We start from the raw sequence: 24,205 nt of genomic DNA, 5'->3' as shown, positions 1-24,205 counted from the left end.
CCCTTTGTGTAAAGAAGTGCCTCCTGTTTTAAGTTTAAAATGTACAGCACATCTATATAGTTTTGTGTTTCACTTTGATTCAGAATAAATCCACAGGACTGACAAAACCCTTCAGGTCTTTGAATTCCTTGATCAGATTCCCTCGGCCTGTAGCTGTTTCACTTCAAGGTTCTGCTCCTGCAGCCTGTCAAGTGTAGGACATTGCTCTTCTCTGGACTGATTCCTGGGCAGCAAAATGTTTTTTGTAACATTCATTTCAACAGTATTCAAAATGATGAATCCCTGGTGCATTGTACAATTTTAACATATCATTTTTTGACTGTCTTAAAATGGAATAAGAGAAGCTCCCTTTATTGGCCATATTCCATTTCTCATATGAGGAAATTGTCTTTTTGCTTGGGGTCAGAGCGCAGGGTCAGCCATTTATACGGCGCCCCTGGAGCAGTTGGGGTTAAGGGCCTTGCTCAGGGGCCCAACGCAGTAGGATTCCTCTGCCGGCCGCGGGATACGAACCGGCAACCTTCCAGCCACAGGCGCAGATCCTGAGCCGCAGAGCCACCTGAGGTTAAGACTAACCCCATCCACCCATTTTCTAACCTCTTCATCCAAGTTAGGATCACCGGGGAGCCAGAACCTATCCCAGCAAGCCACAGGCACTGGGCGTGAAGACCAACCCCAGCTGTGCCAAAATATTCTGAAAGGTCTTTAAGCAGAACCTGTCCACAGTCAAAATAGGGAAATTAAAATTAAATCAAAACAGTACACCCACAGCCCATTAGTTCTTAAATCAGTATATTTCTCTCGTCAAACAGTTCACACATTCATAATTTGTTGCTGTAATGTGATGTGCAAAACCTATTAGAATTATTCAGATTTAGATGATCTGATTCTAAAACACACTTCGTATTATGCTGCTTCCTACGGAACTCACCTAAATTCATTCTACATTCTATCAAAAACCGAAAATGCAAAACAGTCTTGGATCTTAAGAAAAGGTTTTAATTCGGACCATTTTCAAGCTGAAACCTTACCAATCAATAAAACTGTTTGAAGGCCAATCTAAATCGATCTCGTTTAGCTGACTAGCACGAACACACACCATAACCTGTCCTTTCTTAGAGTAGAGATCTGAGCAGAACTGAGTAGAAGACAAAAGCTCTCTTGAGTTCAGCTCTTTGCCATTTTTTAAAATGTGATGCTGAAATACAAGTTTATTCACCAGGCTGATTTCCCTGAGCAAACATGTCGCTAACTTCTCGCACTTCAGTGAGCTGCTGCTTTACACGCTGGAGGTCTGATTTTACCACGGTCAAGTTAGAAAATGTGTCTTTCAGCAGAGCGATTTCCTGCTCTTTCTCCAGTATGTCTGAGGCCAGCCTGCCGATCCTCAGGGTGAGGTCTGACACGCGGGGCTCCAGCAGAGAGAAGTCCTTCCTCATGGTAAACACTTTGGGTTTCAGGTCGCTTGCGAACGTCACGGTCTTCAGCAGCCTGGCACGCCCACTTTCCAGATTTAAAAGCCTTTCCGAAAGCCTGGCGTCTTCCTCCTTCAGCTCTGCAAGCTTCCGCTTGAGAAGGTCGACTTTGTCCGAGTTCCTCTCGGAGGAGCTTTTCAGCTCGGACGTTCGGGCGATGCTGCTGACAAGGAGGTCCCCGATCTTCTGAACCATCTGCTTCTCGGCCTGCTTGACCTTTTCCCCCAGCTGCTGGGCGGACGATAACAAGGCCTCGACCTCCGACTCCAGCCCGGACATCCTCCTGAGGTCCGTCTTCACAGCAGACACCTTCACAGCGACGTCCTTCGTGATCGAGGTCGTCTTCTGCTCGATCTGGGCCACGGCCCGAGACAGCGCAGACAGGTTCTCCTCCAACGCCTCTTTCTTCGCCGTGAGCTTCGATGACCACTCTGTCAGCTGGGCGATGTCTTGCTTCAGGCTCTCTATGTGGGGGGGTTTGGCCTGGCCCTTCAGCTTGGTCAGAAGGTGCTGGGCACTTTCAAACTTCATCAAGAGGAGAGAAAAGAGAAAGCATTTTAAAGTAAAAACACAAACGGAAAAAGAATATAAAGCACAGATAACCATTTCATAATGCAATTTCAGAAAAGAAGATACGTCACTGATAAACCACACAAGACTAAAATAATCTTGAAACCTAACAGAACAGCTGCTGTCTTCCTGTAACCTGGTCTCCTCAGATCCCAGGAGCTGAGCAAGGCTGAGCTGATCAGGAGTAAGAGAGACATCTGAGGAAAACCAGGCTGCTGCTGTGAGTGGTGTTGGTGGACCAGTAGGAGGTGCTCCTCCATCTGGACCTGAAATTCCAAATCGATGTCTCAGGTGACCTGGGACACTGTGCTGTAGGAGGTTACATCCTTCGTGCGAGACTTTAAACTGAGGTCCTGACTACTGTGTCAGTAAAGATCCCACAGCACTGTTCATTAGGACAAAGCTGTTAACACACTGATGCCCTGGCTAAATCACACACTGGATCAGTACAACCTCTCTAAAGAGCCCCCTTAAGTCAGCTGGTGAAACAGTTTCTCACTCCCCCTGGTCTGCAGTCCCAGGTGGAGCAGCACGTCAGTGGGGTCCTCTCCTGTTGTATTTTAAGTGTCTACACGGAATCTTTTGGGAGAAATAAACGATACAAAATGCAAGGAGTTACTACTATGTGAAAACACACAATGGATGAATTCTCTGTGCTGAAAAGAGAGAGACAAAATTAGGAAAAACATTTTATTTGAGCTTTACAGGATTTGATGTCATCACAGTATTCCTCAAGAAGAGGTTGTGCAATACTCACAAAGGGCTTAAGTTGAAATTCAGTGTACAGTCTGACTGGACAGCCAGCAGCTATTTAAACACATTTAAACCTTTGGCCCAGACATTCAATGTAACAATACAAGTCCCTCTTAAGATGACGACCTGAGAAATTACAGCTGAGACTTGTTCTCTAAATTAGTCTTCGAATAACAACTGATATAATCTGATATCTATGCTGTGAAAATGAAAGGGGCTTATTTTGACACAAATGCGACGGTCCTTTGGAATTGCAAGTGTTTTTCCAGCACCCCAGTCCTGAACGATTGTCTCCCTCCCTCTCCTACACTTAGACATCAAGACAACAAGGGGATATGAAAAGCTTTTTAGAGACCCAGATTGTGTCAGTAACAGCTAAGTTATCTATTTACTTTGTAAATTTCAGGTTGGGTTGTTTGAAACTAGACAAAAGCAGCGTCACAGCACTGTAGCTCAACCTGCAGTCTTGCTCAGCCTGTCTGACAGCTGACCATGCAAATTCTATTTAATATTCATTCACCTTTAATTCACAGATCCAAAATGATTCTAACCCAGTTGCCGAACCTTTTGTGGACTTTAAATAAAGTTTTACAAACTGGTACATAGGCAAATATGTAAAAAAAAGCTAATTGCAGTTTGTGAGCAATACATTCATACACTAGTGATATTTTCTTATTTGAAAGAAGACACTGCACAGCAAAATGACTGCTGCCCAGCTGTGATTGAGGCTACACTACAACACAAGCACATATATTGCATATACAGTGCAACTCTGCTTATGGTGGTTGTGATAAATTGCGATAACCACAAAAAGCTCTTGTATTTGTCCTCCGGGTAACCAGTAGAAACCAGGTTGATCGTGCTTGTCCTTGGTCAGTTTTCCACGGCTTCTTCTCTGCTCTGCTCCTCTGAATGTGGTTCCCTCCTGGCCCTTTCGAACTCTCTCACCTTTTCCTTGATAACACCCAGCTCGTTTCTCAGTTTGAGAATGCTGTTGTCCACCTCCAGGGCGTCCAGAGCGGTCTTGATTTCCAAGATCTCGGAGATGACCTTGAGCATGTTGTCCTCCATGTTGAAGACCTGGACTGTCAGGTCCTCCACCCTCTTTTCCAGGCCGGCCAGGTCAGAGGACACCCTGAGGATGGAGCGGACGGCGTCCTCCACCACGGGCAGCTGCTCCTCGCACTGCCGGGCGCGGGGCTGGTACTCGGCGATCTTGGCGCTCAGCTCGCGGCCCCTGCTGCCCAGGGCCTGGTGCTGCTCCTCCAGCCTCTCGATCTCCCTGCTGTTCCACCTCACCTGCTCCTCCACGCCCTCCACGTCCTCACTCTCCGTGCGCTCCAGCGCCCTGGCGTTCCGCTTGGTGCTGTCCTCCAGCTCCTCCAGCTTCTCCGAGATGGACCTCATCGCCTTTTCCGCTTCGTTTATCTTTGCGGTCACCTGGTTGTGTAGGGCCTTGGAGTCCGACTTCAGATTCCCGATGTCCTGGGTGATTCCCTCAAGGCTCCGCCTCCAGACGTCCGTCGCATTTTGGAAGCTCCTGTTGATGCTCTGCATGTTCTGCGACACGAACTGTTCGCCCCCCTGCACGGCAGCAATAACACTGCGCAGGCCTGAGACATCGTTATCCATCTTGGCCACCAAAGACATGGAGGAGAGCGCCCCCAGGAGGTCTTCTTCTGAGACGGCCAGCTGCATCCACAACATAAAACAGGCGTTTTCTATTTTAATGCCATCATGTCCTTCGCGATTCATCATCATCCAGTACTGAGATGTCTTAACACACGTAAGACTAAATCAAATTACATGCAAAAGATCCAGTTTAGCGGTCGTCAGGGTTTCTGAGAAACAGAACCTATATTGTAGAATCAATCAGCTGTTAGTCAATTCAGAAACTTGAATGTCCGCCTCATGTTATGCATTTGGTTTTAAATAAAAAGGAATAAAATCACACACACAGTCCTGGCTCAAAAACTGATTTAAATGTGCGTAGTTTCTCCAGTAACTAAAATAAAAAACACCTTGAAGCTAAACTCCCTTTCATGAAATCCAGAGCTTTCTAGTGAGTCTGTTCTCGCACAGCTCCAGCCTCCTGAAGTTTTAAACATGTTCAACACCTTCCTCACCAAGCATGAAGGCGGCTGAGCCTCTGGAGCCAGCCTAATGGAGGAAGAAAGTTACCTTTCTGGAGATTTCACTGATTTCGTTGCTCAGGCCCTCGATGTTTGCTGCCTTTTCATACAGCAGTCTGGACTTCTCCTCAATGTCTGCAAACCGAGCAGCCTGCAGCAGCACAACCCTGTGGAACAAACACATGATTTGTGGTGAGAGGAGCAGCTACCCAGAGTCTATTCCAGAGAACAGCCGGAAGCCTATCTCAGGAGCACAGCCTGGAGCCAATTTCAGCAGCATGGGGCAAAAAGTGAAGTGAAAACTATCCTTCCTGGCCAGTCAAAATTTAATAATAATAATAATAATAATAATAATAATAATAATCTTCTCACTCTTCTGGACACTCCACTCAAAGCGCTTTACAGGTAATGGGGATCCCCTCCACCACCACCAGTGTGCAGCCCCACCTGGATGATGCACCAGTACACTCCCCACACAGCAGCTCTCAGTGGGGAGGAGAGCAGAGTGATGAAGCCAGTTCAGAGATGAGGATTATTAGGAGGCCATGACTGGTAAAGGCCAGGGAGAAATTTGGCCAGGACGCCGGGGTAACACCCCTACTCTTTTTGAGAAATGCCCTGGGATTTTTTATGACCACAGGGAGTCAGGACCTCGGTTTTGTGTCTCATCTAAAGGATGGCACCTTTTTACAGTATAGTGTCCCCATCACTATACTGGGGCATTAGGACCCTCACGGACCGCAGGGTGAGCGCCCCCTGCTGGCCCCACTTACACCTCTTCTGTCATCAGCCTCAGCTGTCCCAGGAGGTCTCCTATCCAGGTACTGACCAGGCTCACTCCTGCTGAGCTTCAGTGAGTTGCCAGTTGTGAGTTGCAGAGTGATATGGGTGCTGGCCACATATAATATAATAATATAATCGATTAAATCGATTAGGGTTCTCCAGTTTTGGGACTGGAGACCCCCAGTTTAATGTTGTTGCCAGCCTGCCCCTTGAGGATACTAATAGTAAGAGACGTCGTTTAAAATCGACCCAGTCTAACAGCACGACAAACACAGCCGGTGTGTGAAGCACCGCTGTGCCCTTGGTCGCGTACCTTGAGATGCAGCGTTACTGCCCGTGGAATACGGCCGTACTACCTCATATTCAAGCGGGTTTTATACACAATGTACAACAGTTCAACGCATCCTGCACTATCCGGGTAGTGCCTCCTCGAGTCTGGAGAGAAGGACGGCTCTAATGCCAACACGACACGACACGACCCCCCTCTACCCTTAACAATCTCAGTCTCTCACACACAGTTTAAAGGGTCCAGACTAAAAACTAGCAGTGCTATTTCAGTATATCTTGTTACTCTTGGTCAGTCTTACATTTTAGCAGTTTTCTAGCTCAGATGGTCGCAAAAAGAAAATACGCATTTGTAAAAGGGTAATTTATAAATCGATTTCAGTTATTTCCCTAATTCAATTGTAGTGGTACCTAGCCAGATACAGCTTGCGTGGGCGAGAAGATGATAAATATACGGTCTTGTTTGTTTTTATTGTATCCATAATACCCCAGCTATTGGAGAAGCTGTGTTTTCGTTGTGTCGTGAGAACTACTTGTGCGCTTTTGATAACACTGTGACGATACAGTTGTCATCTCCCACTACAGAAAAGCACTTCGGTAAATAAGTTTCAGATCGAATCCGCTTGTTTGTTTCTTTGTTTTTCCAAAACGTTTTCGAGAAAGCAGCCTTACCAAGTGAGCACCAGGCACACCGCCAGGGACAGCAGGCAGGTTATGGTCCTGATGTCCACAGCCGAGGGAGGAGACGCCGGGCTCGTCTGGCTGCTTCGGTCCGGCTCATCAGCCCCTTTCCCCGGCTCGGCCTTCGGTTTTGTCTCGGTCGTTTGCTCATGAGGTTTTCCTTGCGTCGTCTTCCTCCTTTGTTTCAGCTCATTACTAGGCATTTTGAGGTTTCCAAACCCCGTACCGTGCTTCTTATTCCTAAACTCTGGGCGACTTTGGAAGACCAGTCCCTTCCTTAGCACAAATCAGGGAAATAAACCACTCCGCCTGCCGAGGTTTCGGAAAACGTACTGACTTTTTAGAAACGCCAATTCATTTTTATTAAGTCTGGGCGCCAAAAGGTTTATATATCTTTAATGTAAAACGAGACAAAATCTGAATAATCGGGTTTTTTTTTTGAACGAGTCTTTTGCTGAATCCCAAAATGGACGGTTCCTCTAGTTTGGAAACTTTGTGGAAAGAGGAGTACGCTTTCCACACCACGTCAGTTGGAAAGGGCAGGCGAAGAGGCGCAGCTAGCGGATTGTGCGTTCGGGATAATAGTGAATCAATTTTTTTCCCCCAATGTTCCAGTTGGAATATTCTCATTAAACGCTGAACGAAAAGCTACAAAGCTGACACTCTTCAAAATACCAAAATGTCTAATGCTGGGAGGAAGTAAAATGCTCAGAAAGGGGTCTTTGCATTTTTGTGGTTGTTGCCAACGTCATCATTCTCGGCTTTCAAGCGGAGAGCCTCCGGGACTGTGCTGACGCAGCAGGCCGGCACACCACTCCTGGTCTGTAGGACTGCTAGCAGCACCACTGGGCACCTTCCGATGGCGGAGGTCACCTGTACAGACCCGACGGGTTTCATCCGAATGAAACGGGCACCCGAGGCCGCTAGGGACAAGGCGCTCAAGAGAAAAGCAGAAGTACCTGAAACTGGAATGGAAGGGCAGAGAATCTTCAGACAACCCGCACACGGAGTAGGATTCCATAAGGAAAAACGAGGAAAGAAAAACACGCATGGGCTCAGAATTCAATGCTTGTGAAATCCATGCGTTTTCTAACCTCTCTTTCCAGTCCAGGCTTGGAGGGAGCCGGAGCCTGTGCCCTCAAGCAGCAGGCACAAGGCAGGGTACACCCTGGCTGTGCTGCCAGTCCAACACAGGGCACACGGAGATACTAGGGTTTTATCAGAAGCCCAGTTAACACACCAGTATGTCTTCACACTGTGGGAGGTAACCTGTGCAAACACATGAGAGCACATACAGACTCCACACAGACAGCACTTCAGGGAATCGAACCCAGAGCTCCAGAGCTGCAAGGCAGCGATGCCGACCACTGGGCCCCTGTGCTGCCCACACAAATTAAATTACTGAAATATTATAATAAAGTAATCACCCTGACACTCATACAGTGCTTTTCTGGACTGCCCTTCACCACCACCAGTGTGCAGCTCCACCCGGATTATATGGCCAACGGTGATCCAGATCAACTCGATGGAAATTTCATTTTGGCCGGGGAGCCTCTCCAGGTGTGAGGGCCCAGAGAAGGGATATGAGGGAAAGGAGGGGGGTGACGAGATTGGGAGAATGGGCTGGGGGCAGGGAAGAGGGGTTAAGATGGGAAACAGGGTGCCGGACTCCAAGGGGAAGTGGGGGGGGGAGGCAGCCATCTGTCAGCCAATCGAAAGATGCAGAATTAAATGATTCCACCCCCGGTGTCAAAGTAAAAACTTAATACTTTCAGGCTGAAAGAGATCCAATCTCTTTCAATTCTCACAGAGGCACCCCCAGTCCGGAGGACTTCATCAGAACGAACGGTGCAACACTAACCCCACGACACGAGTGAAAAGTGCATTTGAATCCGAGAACAGGAGGCACAGCTTTACACAAAGGGTTGTGGGGGGGTCTGGAACAAGCTGCCCGGCGATACCCTGGCTTCTCTGCAGAAGCGACATCAATTAGCCACCAAGTGACCAAACAAGCTCAATAAGCTGCATGAGCTGCTCTCGTTTAGAGCAGGTCTTCTTTCAGGTCATGAAAACGACTGTTAAAACCTTTACAAACACCGTCACTTGAACACAAAGAAAACACACTGGAGCTTTTTACAGATTTTTATTTTGAATCATATAAATTTCTTTCAGTATATATCATCTTCCTAGCTTAATTACAAGGTACAAATGAATAGCATCTTGTCTAGATCTTTTTACCTCTCCTAGCAGATTAAGGCACTTATCTTTGTATCGGTTTAGCCATTTTGCCAAAATGTGCAAAAACAACTTGTGTTCCTCTGTCTCAGTTCTCATGGGCTGCACATTAGGCTAGTGGTAGATACAGCTCAGAATACAACCTCATACACATCACTTGCTCTTGGCAGTTTGTGAAACAAAAATGGGCTCCTTATAGTATTTTTAGCCCAAAGTAACTAATTTAAATATATAATCTTTATTATGGTTTCTGGCTGTTGGGGAAAAAAAGCCTTTAGACAAATCAAGGCCTTAATGTGTTGTCCCTTATTGTACTTTTTCAAAATATGGAGGCACTGCAAATAGTACAAAATTGATTTCAAATCAGATAGTCTTAGTTTTTGAGCACATCTGTAAATTTCTTCAGGATGGATACCTTAGCCATACGGCTTTTTCAGAAACAAAGGATCAAGAGTTTAACATTTGATGAGAATTAAAATGGAATAAAATGAAAATTACGAAGGAATGTCGGCTCTTTCAAGGAAAACCAAAGTGCACAGAGAGAAATAAGAACTGCAACCACTTCAAATTACATTTAAATACAGTATGATTACAGCCAAACCTATTGTACATGAATAAAATCTTCTGACTTTTAAATCAAGAATTCAAAGAAAAAAACATTGACAGTGAAGCACCAGCTGCTAAATAACACATTTAAAAAGCAAAAGCTGTCCCTCAGAGGTTTAAAGTGTGAATACAAAAAAATTCTAATTAATTAACGTGCAGATCATTACTATGAAAGTTTGCTTTTTTGTTTCTAGAGTTGTGCAAATAGGACACTACTTCTACTGTATGATCCATCCTATGGAAGCAGAGCCCAGTCTGAATACACACCGGGCCTCAGAAACGGCCATTACTACAGGATCTGGTCTCTCCAACACCACCAGGTCCTTGTGCCCGGCTCTGGGTCAGAAAGGCCCATTTCCTGGTGTGCCAAGGGCTGTCCCCTCGCACCAGTATTGCACAGGTACAGCACGGCAGAGCCAGAGGTGCTCGGACATGCTCCGGTGCTCTGAACAAGCGGGAACGCCAAACAGAGCATTTCATTTTCCTCACCTTTGGCATCAGTCTTATCCCTGTATGTTTTTTACACCCTAGGATATCTGTGAGGATTAACAAAGTGGCTTCTTCACCCCCCGGTTGGCATGACCTTGTCAGCAAATTCATATATGGACCCTGACCCAGGAAACTAACCCCAGACCACATCCTATGCAGAAGATAGTCAATTGAATTTTTAACTCAAAGAACCTGCGTTAATTCTAGCTTACTGTAAGTATAAGAAAAAGCTTGCAATCCAAAAGCAATATTGTAAGTTGACTTGGAACCTAAAATCCACTAGTTTGCATACAAAGAGTTGAATTCTGCTTAGTTAGAAAGAGTTAGGAAGTGGGAACCTCAATCTTTTGACTTTACAGACCATGAGCTGGTGCTCATGATCAGCTGTAGTGTTTCTTTGAATGTGATCTTGTTAACACAACAAAAAAAGTGCTTCCCCCTTCAGTCTTACCTAATTAATATACCTTGTACAGTACATTACCTAGATATATATACGGTCCTTCAATGTTCATGTTCTATTTTTTATGAATAATGAGGCGCATTAACAAATGACAATTTTTCTGATAGTCACAACAACGTAAGTTCTTAAGTGCACTTTGATGATAACTTAAAACTACACCTATCCTGGCTGGCAAGTCAGCCTTTTCATCTTTGAAAGGCACCAGAGACTTCTTTGAAGGTGCAGAGAAAACTTGCACCAATCACCCTTTTTACTAATGCTACGCAGAAGATTAAACCCTCTGCTGTCAAATATTAATGGTAAGGCCATCATAACAGATCCCAGATGTTTTAATTTTTTTGAGCAATGGCTGAACCCAAACCTTACACGATAACCTTCTCAGTATATTTAAAGAAGTAAATACAGTCTCAGTATTCTAGGACTACAGTTTCCAATGTGTGAATACAAAGATTTCAATAACACCTTGTCCCCCTGTTTACACGAAAGACACACATGCACTCATCAAAAAAAATAATTGCTGCTTCTCAGAATGCAGCTTTCTTCACAATTGGTTTACGAGCACAGACTCCAATGTACACAGATGTAACGCTAGTGTGGCATCACACTGCTCGCTCCGGCGCCCTCTGTGGTCAGCCGTGCTGGAGCACCCGCAGACCGCAGTATCCAACACCCTGCAGCTCACGAGCTGTAGTGGTCCTGTAAGAGAGAACACAGGAGTGAAGACGGCGCTCCGAGTGCCGTACACCCAGCAATCAGGGCCAGGGCCACTGCACAAAGCGCAGGAGTCTCCGAGGTACAACGGGTTAGTGCGTTCTGCTGTCAACTGAGCCCACCTCGCCGGTTAAAAAGCGCAGGAGTCTCTGAGGCCCAATTTTACGTTGAAGTGAGATTTAGCAAATACACCGATGGCGACTGTAACCATTCCTCAATCTTTAACAAACGAGCGGTACCTTCATTTAATAAAAAAGGCCATGCACTTACAGTATATGCACAAGCTATTAATTAACAGAGTTAATTATTATGGCTGTTTATGGCTGTTTTGGGGAATTTAAATGTTTATTCAATTAAATTTTTTTATATAGCGCCTTTCACAACAAGGTTGCCCCAAGGCGCTTAACAATACAATTGACAATACATTTAGTCAATACAATTTTGTTTTTAGACTTGTTTAGAGCCAAGCGCCAGAAGCAACAGGAACACGCAGAGACAGGGCAGCAGGCACTGCAGGGGCTGATCCCACAGCCTGTTCATCCCATACAGACCTGAATGGAGGACATGACGCCGTTGGCAAGCACAGACAGCCGTCCCGCCATGGACTTCACCCCCTGCTTGAGGTGAGACATGTCGGGGGCGCTGGGCAGGACATTCGTCAGACTGTACGATCCTACGAAACGGCACACAGCAGAAACTAGCACCACGTTCCACTCAACAGCGCATCGTCTTCCCCACACCAGATCAGAACTAGTTCTTTCCCCCCCCCCCCCCACTTATTTATTGGTGAAATAGTTTACAAGTGAAATATTCATAGAATGTTTCACTTTTCTTCTTTCGCATTTTGTTTTAGTTTACCATAGCCATTTAATAGAACTGTCTGCATTCTGCAATCCAAAGATGTGGGGAGTAAAATACGGAAATACATTTAGTTAAATCTAATGTAGAAGGCATATTACTTAATTTCACTTCAGAAAGCGGAATCGGGTCTTAACAGGGACATGGATTTTCATCCAGGTTAACCAGTACAGCTAATTCTTCAGAAAACCGTTCTGGAACTGTTTCACTGAGGCTCTGGAAACAGGATCTGACCAACTCTTCATAGTTCAATGCCACTTGAAGTACAACAGAGCACACCAGCTGTCAAAGTCACAAAGGGACACGGGTTCGAAAACCAGTGCGAAGCCAAACTGCTCAGACAGCCCTGCCTCCACGAGCGTCTGGCTCTCCTGTCCTTCGCCCCCCTAGCCCCTCCTCACCCGTCTGCTTCTTCTGCTCGTCAAACAGGTCCGCCGAGCTGATGGAGGAACTGCCAGAGAAGTTCTCCAGCCGGCTGCGGGCTTCGTACTGGACACGGGACAAAGCGCAGTTGGTACTCATGACACTCACAGACAAAATATTACTGCTGGCATCTGGCACGGGCAGTTCAACCACACACAGTAAAACACAGCGCTGAGAAAACGTCTGTGAACCCCATAGGTAGGTCTAATTTTCATATATTTTAGACCTCCAGTTAGGACTTCATGAAAGTCGTTATCAAAATTGATCTTAAACACCACGACAAATTTGGATTATTCACCAAACCGATTCAACAGTAAACACTGGTGGGTGAATAAGTATGTGAGTCCTTAGATTCAGTGAGAGGTGGAAAGTCCTTCAGCAGCAATGCCTTCAGCCACATGTCTCCTGTTCCTCAGACTCTCTCATCGGTTTCTATAAAGTTTGGCCTGTTCTTCCTTGCAGGACTACTTCATGTTGGTGGCAGCTGAATGTTTCCTTGCATGAGCAGCTCCCTTCAGATCCCCCCAGAACATTTCAACGTCCAGCTAAGAAAATGCAACATTTCATCTCCTTCTGTTCTGTTGCAGATATGCTTGTATGTTAAGGATCACCGTCTTGCTTCGTGACCTTTTTTTCTCCACTCGTCTTTTTCAGCGCACGACTGGCTGGCCAGTTCAGCTTTCAACTCTTCTGTCTGGAGAACCTTCTTCCAGCAGTCCTGTGGATGATCCAGGTACTCTTTGGCAAACATGAGACAGGCAGCAATGATCCTTTCAGAGAGCATCGAATTCTTCCTGCCAGTCTTTCTCATGAAAGCCAGTCCCATCAGTCTCTTCCTGAAGGTTGAGGCCCGAATATGGACATTAGCCGCAGTGACAGAGGCCTGCAGATCCTTAGATGTTGCTCTGGGGTTCTCGGTAACTTTCTGGATGATTTTCCAGGATGATACAGGCAGGAAGGCCAGGCCTGGGGAGAGTCACTCTGGCCTTGAAAATTTTCCATTGATTGACAGTGAATGCAAGGAGCTGTTAATGTCTAGAAATGGTTTTGTAACCATCAAATGATAAGCAGCGACTACTCCTTTGGAGGTCCTCTGAAATTGCTTTCAATCAAGGCATGTTTCCACTCCCCTGTACAAGTCCAAGACACAGTGTTTCGGATCATTATCTCGGTCAGGGATGCCCAAATGCAGTGCTGGTCGATTTGTTACCCACTTATCTAGACACCCATTTCTAATGACCCCCTTAATTTGATCAAGCAAATTAGGGACTTGCTTATTATTTCACATACAATTTTAATCATTCCTTTTTTCTACTTCTTGCATCACAAAAACATGGACGTGGTGCTTATGAGACAGGCAGCAATGTTTAAGGTGTATAAGAAACCCTTGTTTAACTGAAACAGTGATGCTCAGGGTGAGAAATGAATTCCTGTAAGCACACTGGAGGTTCACAAACCTTTTCTCATGGGTGCATTTGAACATTGCGAGCTGTGCTCTGACCAGCTGGGGGAGTGTGGGTGACAGTGAGGCCACTGTGCGGTTTGCTCCTGAAATAACCACCAGCGGTCGTGCAGCAGGTCCTCCAGACCGAACAACAGGAACATCGCTCTCTAAAGAATCACACGACGGAGCAGGAGCACCGCTGGAAGGAGAAGCAATCCGATCTCCGGGGATAAAAGGAAACGCGGGACACCTGCCTCGCTGTTGTCTTGCTTCCCGAAGTACATGTCGGAGGAAATAGCTTTGGCATCGCCGAACTTCTTCTGAGCCTCGTCCGCGTGGGCGCTGTGCTCGTACTCGGGTTTCCTTCGATTAGTGGGCCTACAGGAAGCAAATGCCTTTACAGATTAACAGAACAACAACATGCGTGCATACGAGTACCGTCGCACGTGGGGGGGCAGCCAAGGAGAGCCCCCCATTCCCAAAGGAGGGTTACAGTGAGCATGACCTTCAGGTCTTACACAGCTGTCCTGTCCAGGCAGTGGACAGGGCCCAACAGGGTATCAACTGTTAACTTCGTTCAGTCAGCCTCTGGGGGGAACATCAACACAGAACGAGTGGCTCACTCAGAGGGCACTCAGCCACCTTCAAGGATGGGGGTACAGGACACAATACGCCCCCCAGGGCATGAAAAACAGGACATGCAAACAGGTATAAGATGGAAGTATTTCAGACACTGCAATCATCTCATATGAGAGGGGACAGACATCTCAGACTAGAGAGATGTCAAGACCATTAATGAGCAAGACACCTCCTTCTACAGACTAAGAAACAAGGACCTATCCAGGCAATCTGAGCACTGGCAGAATACAGTACTCATCAGAGAGGGACTTTCAGTCTTACATTATTGGAAATACTGATTTCCTAACTGTGGTATCCACTGGCTAAGGGACATTTAGCCTTGTTCAGTGATGCGATGCTTGAAACGGTGAAATAGGCCTGTACCTGTCATTGGACGGCGGCTTCTTTGACGTCAGGAGGATGTCTTGCTCCAGCTTTCTGCTCTCCTTCTTCCACAGCGAGTCACTGCTGTCCTCCCACTGAGAGAAGAACCTGCTGGACGTCTCTGCGGGCTCGTCCGTGTATCTCGAGGGCACTCTGAAGACACCAGTGCACAGAGGTCAGGACAAAGAATACTTTTCTGCCGACGGCGTTGCATGAGAAACGTACCTATCGGAAACTGCGGCCGGGCACCGACTGTTTTACAAATAGGACTTGAAGAATTGCGGAAGGAGACTGGAGCGTGGCTCAATACCACAGACTAGGTCAAAGGATTTTAAGGGCCAACTTCCACAAGAACAGTGACCAACAAGACAAGAGGAGGCCAATCGGCCCATCTAGACTCCAGGGTGTTCTTTAGCGCAAGGAAGTGCCTTCTGTTCTCCTTTTTAATGTCCTTCCAGATGAAAGGGACACTTCGTACAGCTGTGGCCAGGAGCTCTGCTCCAGCCCAGCTCCTTCTGTAGTGCAGGCACTGGCACAGACCCAGACACCTGTCGAGTCTAAGTGCAACTGGGTGCCACCTTCTTTTTAAGACTGACTTAAATCACCTTAAACCCTGGCAATCTAACAAATATATATATCTACAGTTCAAACTATTTCTGAGTATGACCATCACGGCATTCCTCATACCAGCTCGCAAGTTCAGACGGACTCGTGCAGCCGAGTGGAAAACAAACTAACTGGCGGTAAAAGCGTTTAGAAAAACTCCGAGCCCCGCAGCGACGGGCCCCTGCTCCCTACCTGGTCCTCGAGGAGAACAGGGAGCCCTCCTCCTCGTCCTCGTCCTCCACGTACGCCCTGCGCGCGGGCCGGGGCCCACCCGGAGCCTCCTGCCGGATGGTGTGCATGTCCGCCAGCACCGAGTGGGACACACCACTGCAAGAGAGCAGGCTTGTCACCCCCCCCCGCCCGCCGGCCCACCCACCGGGGCGAGGCGCACAGCAGGGGCAGGTCACAGCAGCGCAGGAGCTAATCAGAATTATTCTTCACTAACGCAGGGGGATTTCAACAGGAACCAAAGAGGACACCGCGCACCTTCCGGTCAGTCCAGCACACCGAGTGTCTGCGAGATATCAGGTCTCAGACATACAGCCTGGAGCCTGTGGGCAGGTAACAGGGTGAAGTGTGAACACATCCACATATAGCCAGCACCCATGTCATCCCGCAACTCACCACTGGCAGCCCACTAAAGCTGGAGGGGAGACCACCTGAGAAAAACTAAGGCTGCTGATGGAAGTGGGGCCAGCAGGGGGCGCTCACCCTGCAGTCTGCGTGGGTCCTAATGCCCCAGTATAGTGACGGGGACTATACTGATGATACGTAAAACTGAGGTCCTTACTCTCTGTGGTCATTAAATATTCCAGGGCGTTTCTCGAAAGGAGTAGGGGTGTTACCCCAGTGTCCTGGCCAAATTTCCCCCTGGAATTTACCAATCATGGCCTCCTAATAATCCCCATCTCTGAACTGGCTCCATCACTCTGCTCTCCTCCCCACTGAGAGCTGGTGTGTGGTGAGCATACTGGGCATCATCCAGGTGGGGCTCCACACACTGGTGGTGGTGGAGGGGATCCCCATTACCTGTAAAGAGCTTTGAGAGGAGTGTCCAGAAAAGTGCTTTGTAAGCGTAAGAAATTCTTATTAACACTGAACACCTCCAGCTCCCCACGAGCTCACCTCCTGCTGCCCAGGCCCATGCCCAGCCTCTCCGCTTGCTCCTTCTTCTTGCTCCCCAGGCTCTTGAGCATCTCCTGCTCCTTCTTGGACTGGACCTGCAGATCCTTGTAGGCCAGCCTCATGGACGACACTCTAGAGACGCAACACAAACAAATGTTTTAATGTGCCGAAAAAGCACGTGTGAAACAAAAGTGAAGAAAACTGCAAGGCCAAGTGGGAGTCTCGCAAGGGAGGGGAGAGAAGTCGGCTCCAGTCCTCCCTCAGCCTGGTCCTCGCAGTCAGTTCACTGCTTCTCAATCATTAGGGTTTTATAATGTCAGACACAACTGAGCTGGTGCAACGGTAATGCGACAATGGGCATCAGAGACACGAATGTTAGAATCCAGCCAGCGCGGCCTGGAGGAAAAGCCGACTTGTCTGTCTGTCGCGGCCGCCGTTCGCGCGCTCCACTCACATGGGCTCGTCCTGCTCGGCGGCCTTCTTCACCCCCAGGTCCTCCTGCTCTCGGATCTTGTCCACCGCCTGGGCCCGCCGCTCGCTCTCGGTGAAGCTCTGCACGCTCACTTTCTGTGCTCCCAGCCCGCCCTTCTTGGAGCCGAGCTAGGAAAGCAAACAGAGCCCCCCGAAACCAGCTGAGCACCGCCGGACGCACGCCGGAGCTGCCGTGCGGAGCCGTGCGGCACAAACCCCGAACCACTGGTCCCGACCTGCAGCTGCACTGCTGACTGCTCGTCAGTGAAAGCACACGATCTCATCCATCTCATCATCCCCTTTCCCGTGTCTCTTAAATACACATGCTCAGTTCCCACAGATCTCGCCGCCCCAGGCGTCTCCCGCGGGTCACGTGACGCAGTCCGGTGCACATACCGTTTTCTTGGCGGGGGCGGCCTTCTTCTTGAGGAGCGAGGAGGTCTCTGCGGGGGGGGAGAGAGTGTCAGTCCGGGGCACACAGGGACACGGGGAGAGCCGCACACACAGCGGGGAGATGCAAGAAGCTCTGAAGAGGTGCCAAAAAGCAAGCCTTTGCCTCTTCTCATTTTTACTTAAATCGGTTCACTAGGCAGGATGCACACAGACTCTTCTACTCCCTAATGCACCTCCAACGGGACCTGCACTGCGTCCCGCCCTCTGTCGGAGCCCTGCTCCACACAGGCCCCTCGTGCCATCATCTGTTGGAAGCAGATGCATTTTACAGCACTGCGTTTTGCTGTGGGACAGCAGCCCCCATCCCCACCGAATCTCACAGGTAACCTCACAGCCCAGGAGCCTGACCTGCCCTTTTCTGGTCTTCGAGAGAACATTTCTCCTAGCTCTGGGAAATCAAGCTCCCTCTGAATGTGAAGACTTACTCTAGGTCACAATCTGCAGTCTACTAAGATAGCTTGCACTTCTAAGTTCCTTGAAAATGTTTTTTTTTTTGGCATACTCTAACTGAAAAGGCAAGAACTATAAAACTGACAAACATAAGCAAAAATTATCCTTTATTTAAAAAAAATGGTGCCTCGTGCGTTAGTCAATGCAAAATAACCGAGGAAGGCAAAGCACTCGCCCCAGGGCAGGGCCAGACACTCAGGGGGACACAAGCAGCAGAGGTTAGTTCCACACCAGTGCAGCACACCTGCAGCCCCGGAGAGCTCAGCCCTTCAGCAGCAGCTGAACCGGACAGGCCAGGCTTCAGCTGTCAACCCAGCTGGACTCTGACCCTCCAGGACTGGAGGTGGGAGCTGTGTTTTACAAGAACTACCAGTCTACCTTTGCTATGCGTGAGTCCTGTGGATGTTGGGTCAGCTAAAATGAGGAAAGATAAGTCTCAGTCAGACAAATAAGCACTAGACTGGTATTAGTTCAACTTTCAGGACAGAACATTGCAGATTTTTTTTTTTAGCTGCACATGAATCCATGTTATTTAGACATCACACTCACACACACACTATCGCACTACACACAGGCAAACTGCACACAACAATGGACTGAAGACGTTAGTAAGCAAGGACAACACCCGCTCTCATTTTTAAGCAAGAGTGCTTATTCTGTCTTAGGTTACCTAATGCAGCCTTGGGAGACATGCTGAGCAGATCCACGCTAGGGCCCTGTTCCGGCTCGCCTGCAAAACATTTCAGCAGGCTCAAGTCAGAAACATTCCCGGCGCCGCCAGAAAACACCCCCACACTATCCCGAAGCGCCTCTGAGCCGCAGTGATGCAGGGAGCAGCGTGCAGGACCTCCTTCCCCTCTGTGGACGACTGTAGCTCTTGTCTTCACCAACTCCAAAAGGGATCACAGGTTTAACACAGCAGCAGTTTCAGCCTTAATGAACATTGAGCACAAGAGCTCTAACAGGGGGGTGATCACTCCTATGGCCAGCTGATAGGCTGTGTCTGACAGCTTACAGGGCTGCAAATCTCCCAGGTACAAGACAGGACCCGGTGCCTGCATGCAAGCTCTAAGCAGAAGGCGGCCGAGCTCACCCTCTGCTGCACCCCGGACGGCCAGGGAGAGGTCCTCTTCTAACACGGGATCTGTTTGCTCCGGTCTGTCATCTGTCGTGATCTATACGTACGGGGGAGGGGGGGGAAAACCTTCTTAGTGGGGAAAGCAACGCGAGTCAGACGTCATCAAATCATGAACCACACCCCCTGAATGTGAACCGCCAGCTGAGGGCCGGGGAGGGCCCCTACCTGCGTGTGCACTGCGAAGAAGTCTTCCTGCTTGCTGTGCGGGGACGTAGGGGACAGGGGCACGTGATCCCCGCAATCCAGCCACAGCTGCAAAGGAACAGACACGTCAGCCCGCGTCCCTGGCCACGCTGGGGCTCACGGGACGCCCGAGAAACTGGACCCAAGATCACCCCTCCCGGGGAAGCCTCTTGCTCCTCGCGACCCGAGCACCCCGACACCGACGGCGCTCCGTCTCTGCAACGGGTGAGGGGGACCGACCCACCCGCAGGAGCTGCGTGCACTCCAGCCGGGCTCATGACTTAGGATACAGGGCTACAGTGCGGAGCCAAGGGCCGGGGTCTGTACTCGCAACAGGAAGGCTGGGGGTTCGAGTCGCACCCTTGAGTAAGTCCCGCACTCGGACTGTTCGAGCACAACGCACAGCTGCACGTGTAACAGGCCTGTCAGTCACACTGGATGGAGGTGAGCAGCCCAACAGGACAGTCACGACTGTGAGGATCTGCGCAGAGACCGGCGCAGCTGGAGGAGCCTCAGTCAGGTCTGCCGCCCGGCCGCGAGGACACGCCTACCTGAGTGCCATGCTGCCGGGTCGCCTGGGAGGCCAGCGTCCTGATCTTCTCCCGGTACAGCTGGGCGCCGCGGCTGTTGTACTTGGCGTTGGCGGCGCTGGCCGTGCAGCCGTGCTGGTGGAAAAAAGCCGTCTAGCGGGGAAGAAAGCAAAAATAAATAAGCGAAATGGACCCTAGCCTCCTCTCACACCCTGAAAACACAAAGTGCAGGAGGGGACAGGAACTAACGAGTCTTCTTCCACTGTCGCAGCACAGAGCACATTACTGTTTTCCTGTCTCGACCTCAGTCCAGCAGGAGACTGCAGACCAGAACTGCTCTGTAACTTGGAGCACAAACATCTGGACTCTGCTGTAAACCAGCCGTTATAGCCAGAGGGCAAGAGGACACACATTTGCTGTACGACCCTCTGCCCGGTGGTCACTCGCTGGCAGCCCGCTGCAGCTCAGCACTGTGAGCCTGGACAGAACCTGGAGGGGAGACTCCTGGGAAAGCTGAGGCTGCTGCTGGAAGGGGTGTGAGTGGGGCCAGTATTTTAATAATTAGTTGGGTTAAAACACTCACCGCATTGGCATTCCCGCCAACCTGCATGCACCGCAGCTGGAACCAGGACCAGTTGGAATCGAGCTCCGTGGACCTGAAAGACAGCACCGCCGCGATTACAAACCAGGCTTTTAAAGTGGACTGAATCCGGCTTACAGCTGGAATCTTGCAGACACAGCATCTTGGTTTTATGACACCCTATCTATACGGCCCTCCTTCAGGGCTTGTTAAATGGATAAAACAATGCGAAGCTCACCAGTAAGAATGGACTCCAGAGAGCCAGTCACCCTAACAAACACAGAGCCTTCTTAAATTGCCCTCTGGGGGTGAATAAAGTATTCTGAATTTAACTGAATTCTTACACCAGCATCGGTTCGTACGGCTGAATAACTTTAGATACCCAAAAGGTCACTTCATTTTGAATCCATCGTCCTTTTAATAGTTTGGGAGTAAAAAAAACTCAAATTGGCTAAACAGAAAGCCTGCAACAACGTCAAGCGCTTGCTTCTAAATGCAAATGAGGCTCTATCTCTGACCCTTCAAACCCGTGTGCAAACACGCACCAGCGCAGAGGCCCCACCTGATGAAGGACAGGTGCACCCCCAGCGAGCGGTGCGTCCCGGAGCAGTCGATGCACAGGAACACCCCGTGCGTGATGCTGGCCCAGCTGGGGTTCTTGGCTCCGCAGTCGAAGCATGACTGGCAGGAAGAGAAGGCACACGGTTATCTGAGGCGCACAGACCTCGTGAGCCGGCTGCTGGCCTTGCAGAAAGCTCCCGGACGACTGTGCCCTGACCAGAATCAGCCATCGCTGGCTCCAGCGGACCGACCACGTCACAGCACAATGACAGACCGCAGCCTCGTGAGCGAGGCAGGTCGAGGCGCAAAGCGTCTATATCCTCCACCAGGGCGGATAAAGAGCCTGGTCTGTGCCGCACAGAGCACAGGAGAGCCCCTGGGCCTGCACACCAGCCACTAGGACACCAGCACTCCGGGCCGTCAGGCAGCAGCCAAAACAGGTTTTGGAGACTTGACAAGTGTGAGAGAGAGGTGAACAGCATTCTCTTTTTGTAATACGGGAAACGCCGACAGAACTTCACTAGGAAGTTCAAGAGTCGGGCACTATGAAAAAAAGACAGGAAGTCAGCGTACCAACATGACTTTGTATTTTAATCTGTACAGCAGCAAGTGTGCCAATAAAAAAACCCCAAAAATCTCAACGTAGTCAGCGAGAGCAAGGTCACGCTGTCTGTATGAAGCGCATGACAAGTATGTGCACTGTCCCAAAATTATTTAGAAGCCTCTTTTTCCTTAATGCTTTTAAAGAGCGTTCCATCTCCATCAGTCACACCAGGTGAGGTTGGCACTGGTCATGCTTTTCAGTAGAAGACGTCCACAATGACTCTAACATGGCCGCCAGAATTCAACCAAGATAAACCAAGATAAAGGCTAACAAAACGTCACTTCCTCTTACTACGTTCAGAGTTTTTTTTGCATCTTGAAGCATTTGTATTTGGCTGGATTGATAGTGAGGCACTGGGAAATTCTGCAGTCGGCTTTCTGCGTCTGCAGAACATCAGCTATAAAGGTGACAGCAGAAATGTGCCAGGAAGCTTATCAAAATCACCTTCAGCCTCTGTTCTGAGCTCCAGCTTCTACATTCCAGTTATATAATGACAGCCCTTCAACAACAGAGACAATTTACTCTTAAAATATTTTTTATTTTGGGGTGGCGCATCCTTAACCAGTATTACTGTGCTTCTCGCTACCGTAGTTTTAATTTTGTTGTGAATGTCAGAATTAGACCCGTGGTTTCCTTTTGCATCCACACCCAATGGAGCGTGTGTGTGAATAGGTCAGTCACTCCGAATACAGTCTCTCTGGACAGGAAGAATAAGGGGTCATGCTAAGCAAAGCTTAATAAAACCATATTAACCAGCAAGAATTCTCCATAGTATGTTAGTATCCTCGCTCTTCACCTAAACAATGTTATAGGCGGTCACAGTGCTAACAGATCTCTGGAGCTGGGCCAGGTCGGTCCTGGGGTGGGAGATGTCTAAGGAATACTAGGTTGTTGCTGTAAGTGGTGCTGGTAGACCAGTAAGTAGTGCTCTTATCTCTGGGCCAGATTTACAGACCAGTGCACCACTATTGGAACCAGGCACACTGCTATAAAACAGGGGTTATCAATTCTGGTCCTGGAGACCCAGAAGGTATGCAAGAATCGAACCCTTGACTGACTTCACAAAAGGCTTAATTTGAAATACACAGCTTTAAACATGACGGAGGCTGCCTGTTAACTACTATATTTCACAAGCAAAAGAAAATGCCCAACAATAAAGCTTGCCAATATTCCAATCAAGCAAGTCCTTAGTTCAGTTAAGGCTGCCCTGAGGTCATGCTGGCCAGCTGGAATGAAGACCAGCAGGTGCAGGCCCAGATACCGTCCTTCAGACGAGTCTCAACCGAAGCCCACCCTGCTGTCCTGGTTTAATTACACACTGGGCTTGAACATCCTGGGCTCCTTAACATCGTGAGTCTCTTAATTCAGGCAGCTTCTCCCTGCTCCCCCGTCTGTGTGCAGTGGTGAAGTCAGCCCCCCAGTGTGAGAAGCGCTTTGGGACCCTTTGATGAAAAGTCGCTATAAAGACACCAGGCATGTTCTACACTGGCACATCCCGCGACCGACCCAGATTAACGAGAGGCGCGAGGTTTATAAAGCCTAACAGAGCACCGAGCAACAGTTTTTTTGTTTCAAAACAAATGTGCAACCCCCCTATCTGTTCAGGATAACGTGACAACGACGCGGTGCATCCGTATCCACCGTGTCCGTGTCCAGTCTAAAGGGCGCTTGGGTCCCGCCTCACGGCAGCGGTCCGGTTTCAGCTCTCCGTCCACCGCAATGGCGACTAAACCGATCTGATCCCATTTCGGGGAGAGAAACCGCTCTCCACCCGCTGTCCCCCTGTCTGGGGAACTGCGCCGGATTCGCGGGGGGGTGTTGCGGGGTCCCGGGACCCGCTGGCCCGCTCCGGGGCAGTGCGCAGCCACCTGTGCGTCCACGTCGCGCAAGGACACCTGGTTCACCCCCCCCCCGCCCGCCCCGGGCACGGAACTCGCGTGGGGTCCGGCCCGCTGACGGCACCAGCCCGCAGCCGGGGGCCGAACCCCGGTCGGGCCCGTTTCCAGGTCCAGACCAGCGGCCGCTTCGGCACATTCACAAAAGCCACCGGCGTGCTGCGAGCACGTCCTCCTGCTGTCCTGGACACCCGCGGTCGGTCACAGAGCTACCCAAACACAGGCAGAGCCTCGGCTCCTAAATGCGACGTGTCAAACCCACTCGGTTCCTGCGCAGACTTCCTGCTCTGTAACTCCTCCGTGAACTAACAGATTTCTTCGAGAAAAATAGTAATACGCGAGCAATCGCCGGACCCACCTCCCCTGAGCTGTTACCTTGTTCGTGGGGACGGAGCGAAGCCTCTTGAAGATAGTGGAAATCTCCTGCTTGCTCGGTTCGGACATCTTCCTACCTGTGGCCGATACTGGAAAGTCTCCACCAGCTCAGCTGGAAAACAACAGCAGCGCCACATCAACCCTCCACGTCACAGCAGGGGGCAGCCTCCTCCGCCCCCCATTGGCCGAGCCGGCCGTGACGTCGCACACGGGCATTCTGGGGGTTGGGGTTCGTACAACGGGAGGGAACTACAAAGAGCCTTGATCACAGGAACTTATTCTGCTGTTTCTTGGAAGAAGCAAGGATATCAATTTTGACAATATGGC

At 49.3% G+C, this 24,205-nt stretch overlaps 3 protein-coding genes across 4 annotated transcripts; all 3 read right to left on the bottom strand.

Annotated features, from left to right (window-relative positions):
• Positions 1 to 778: 778 nt before the first annotated feature.
• Positions 779 to 2,544, bottom strand: LOC148829964 (inhibitor of nuclear factor kappa-B kinase-interacting protein-like). The gene has a single exon (XM_088923522.1). It carries the CDS (start codon positions 2,079 to 2,081, stop codon positions 1,212 to 1,214), a length of 870 nt encoding a protein of 289 aa, XP_088779648.1. The 5' UTR covers positions 2,082 to 2,544; the 3' UTR covers positions 779 to 1,211.
• A 177-nt stretch (positions 2,545 to 2,721) lies between these two features.
• Positions 2,722 to 7,346, bottom strand: LOC148829963 (inhibitor of nuclear factor kappa-B kinase-interacting protein-like). Its single transcript, XM_088923521.1, has 3 exons — positions 6,671 to 7,346; positions 4,980 to 5,097; positions 2,722 to 4,490 (listed from the first exon to the last, which is right to left on the bottom strand). Exons 1-3 carry the CDS (start codon positions 6,880 to 6,882, stop codon positions 3,672 to 3,674), a joined length of 1,149 nt encoding a protein of 382 aa, XP_088779647.1. The 5' UTR covers positions 6,883 to 7,346; the 3' UTR covers positions 2,722 to 3,671.
• Positions 7,347 to 8,803: 1,457 nt separating this feature from the next.
• arfgap3 (ARF GTPase activating protein 3) lies at positions 8,804 to 24,035 on the bottom strand. 2 transcript variants are annotated; one of them, XM_088923006.1, is made up of 17 exons: positions 23,879 to 24,035; positions 21,006 to 21,124; positions 20,447 to 20,519; positions 19,885 to 20,016; positions 19,316 to 19,402; positions 19,106 to 19,187; positions 18,683 to 18,742; positions 18,391 to 18,426; positions 17,506 to 17,552; positions 17,093 to 17,238; positions 16,639 to 16,770; positions 15,706 to 15,840; positions 14,908 to 15,060; positions 14,160 to 14,283; positions 12,440 to 12,527; positions 11,732 to 11,853; positions 8,804 to 11,165 (listed from the first exon to the last, which is right to left on the bottom strand). In XM_088923006.1, the coding sequence occupies exons 1-17, from the start codon at positions 23,945 to 23,947 to the stop codon at positions 11,148 to 11,150; spliced, it is 1,623 nt and encodes a 540-aa protein (XP_088779132.1). In that variant the 5' UTR covers positions 23,948 to 24,035; the 3' UTR covers positions 8,804 to 11,147. The 2 variants fall into 2 exon arrangements, with proteins under 2 accessions (XP_088779132.1, XP_088779133.1); XM_088923007.1 differs by lacking the exon at positions 18,391 to 18,426.
• Positions 24,036 to 24,205: the final 170 nt, after the last annotated feature.

The sequence above is a fragment of the Atractosteus spatula genome, chromosome 8 (assembly GCF_055471065.1).
Source record: "Atractosteus spatula isolate fAtrSpa1 chromosome 8, fAtrSpa1.hap1, whole genome shotgun sequence".
Classification (NCBI taxonomy): Eukaryota; Metazoa; Chordata; class Actinopteri; order Semionotiformes; family Lepisosteidae; genus Atractosteus; species Atractosteus spatula.
The sequence above is the reverse complement of the archived record's forward strand: the minus strand, read 5'-3'. Positions and strand labels throughout refer to the sequence as shown.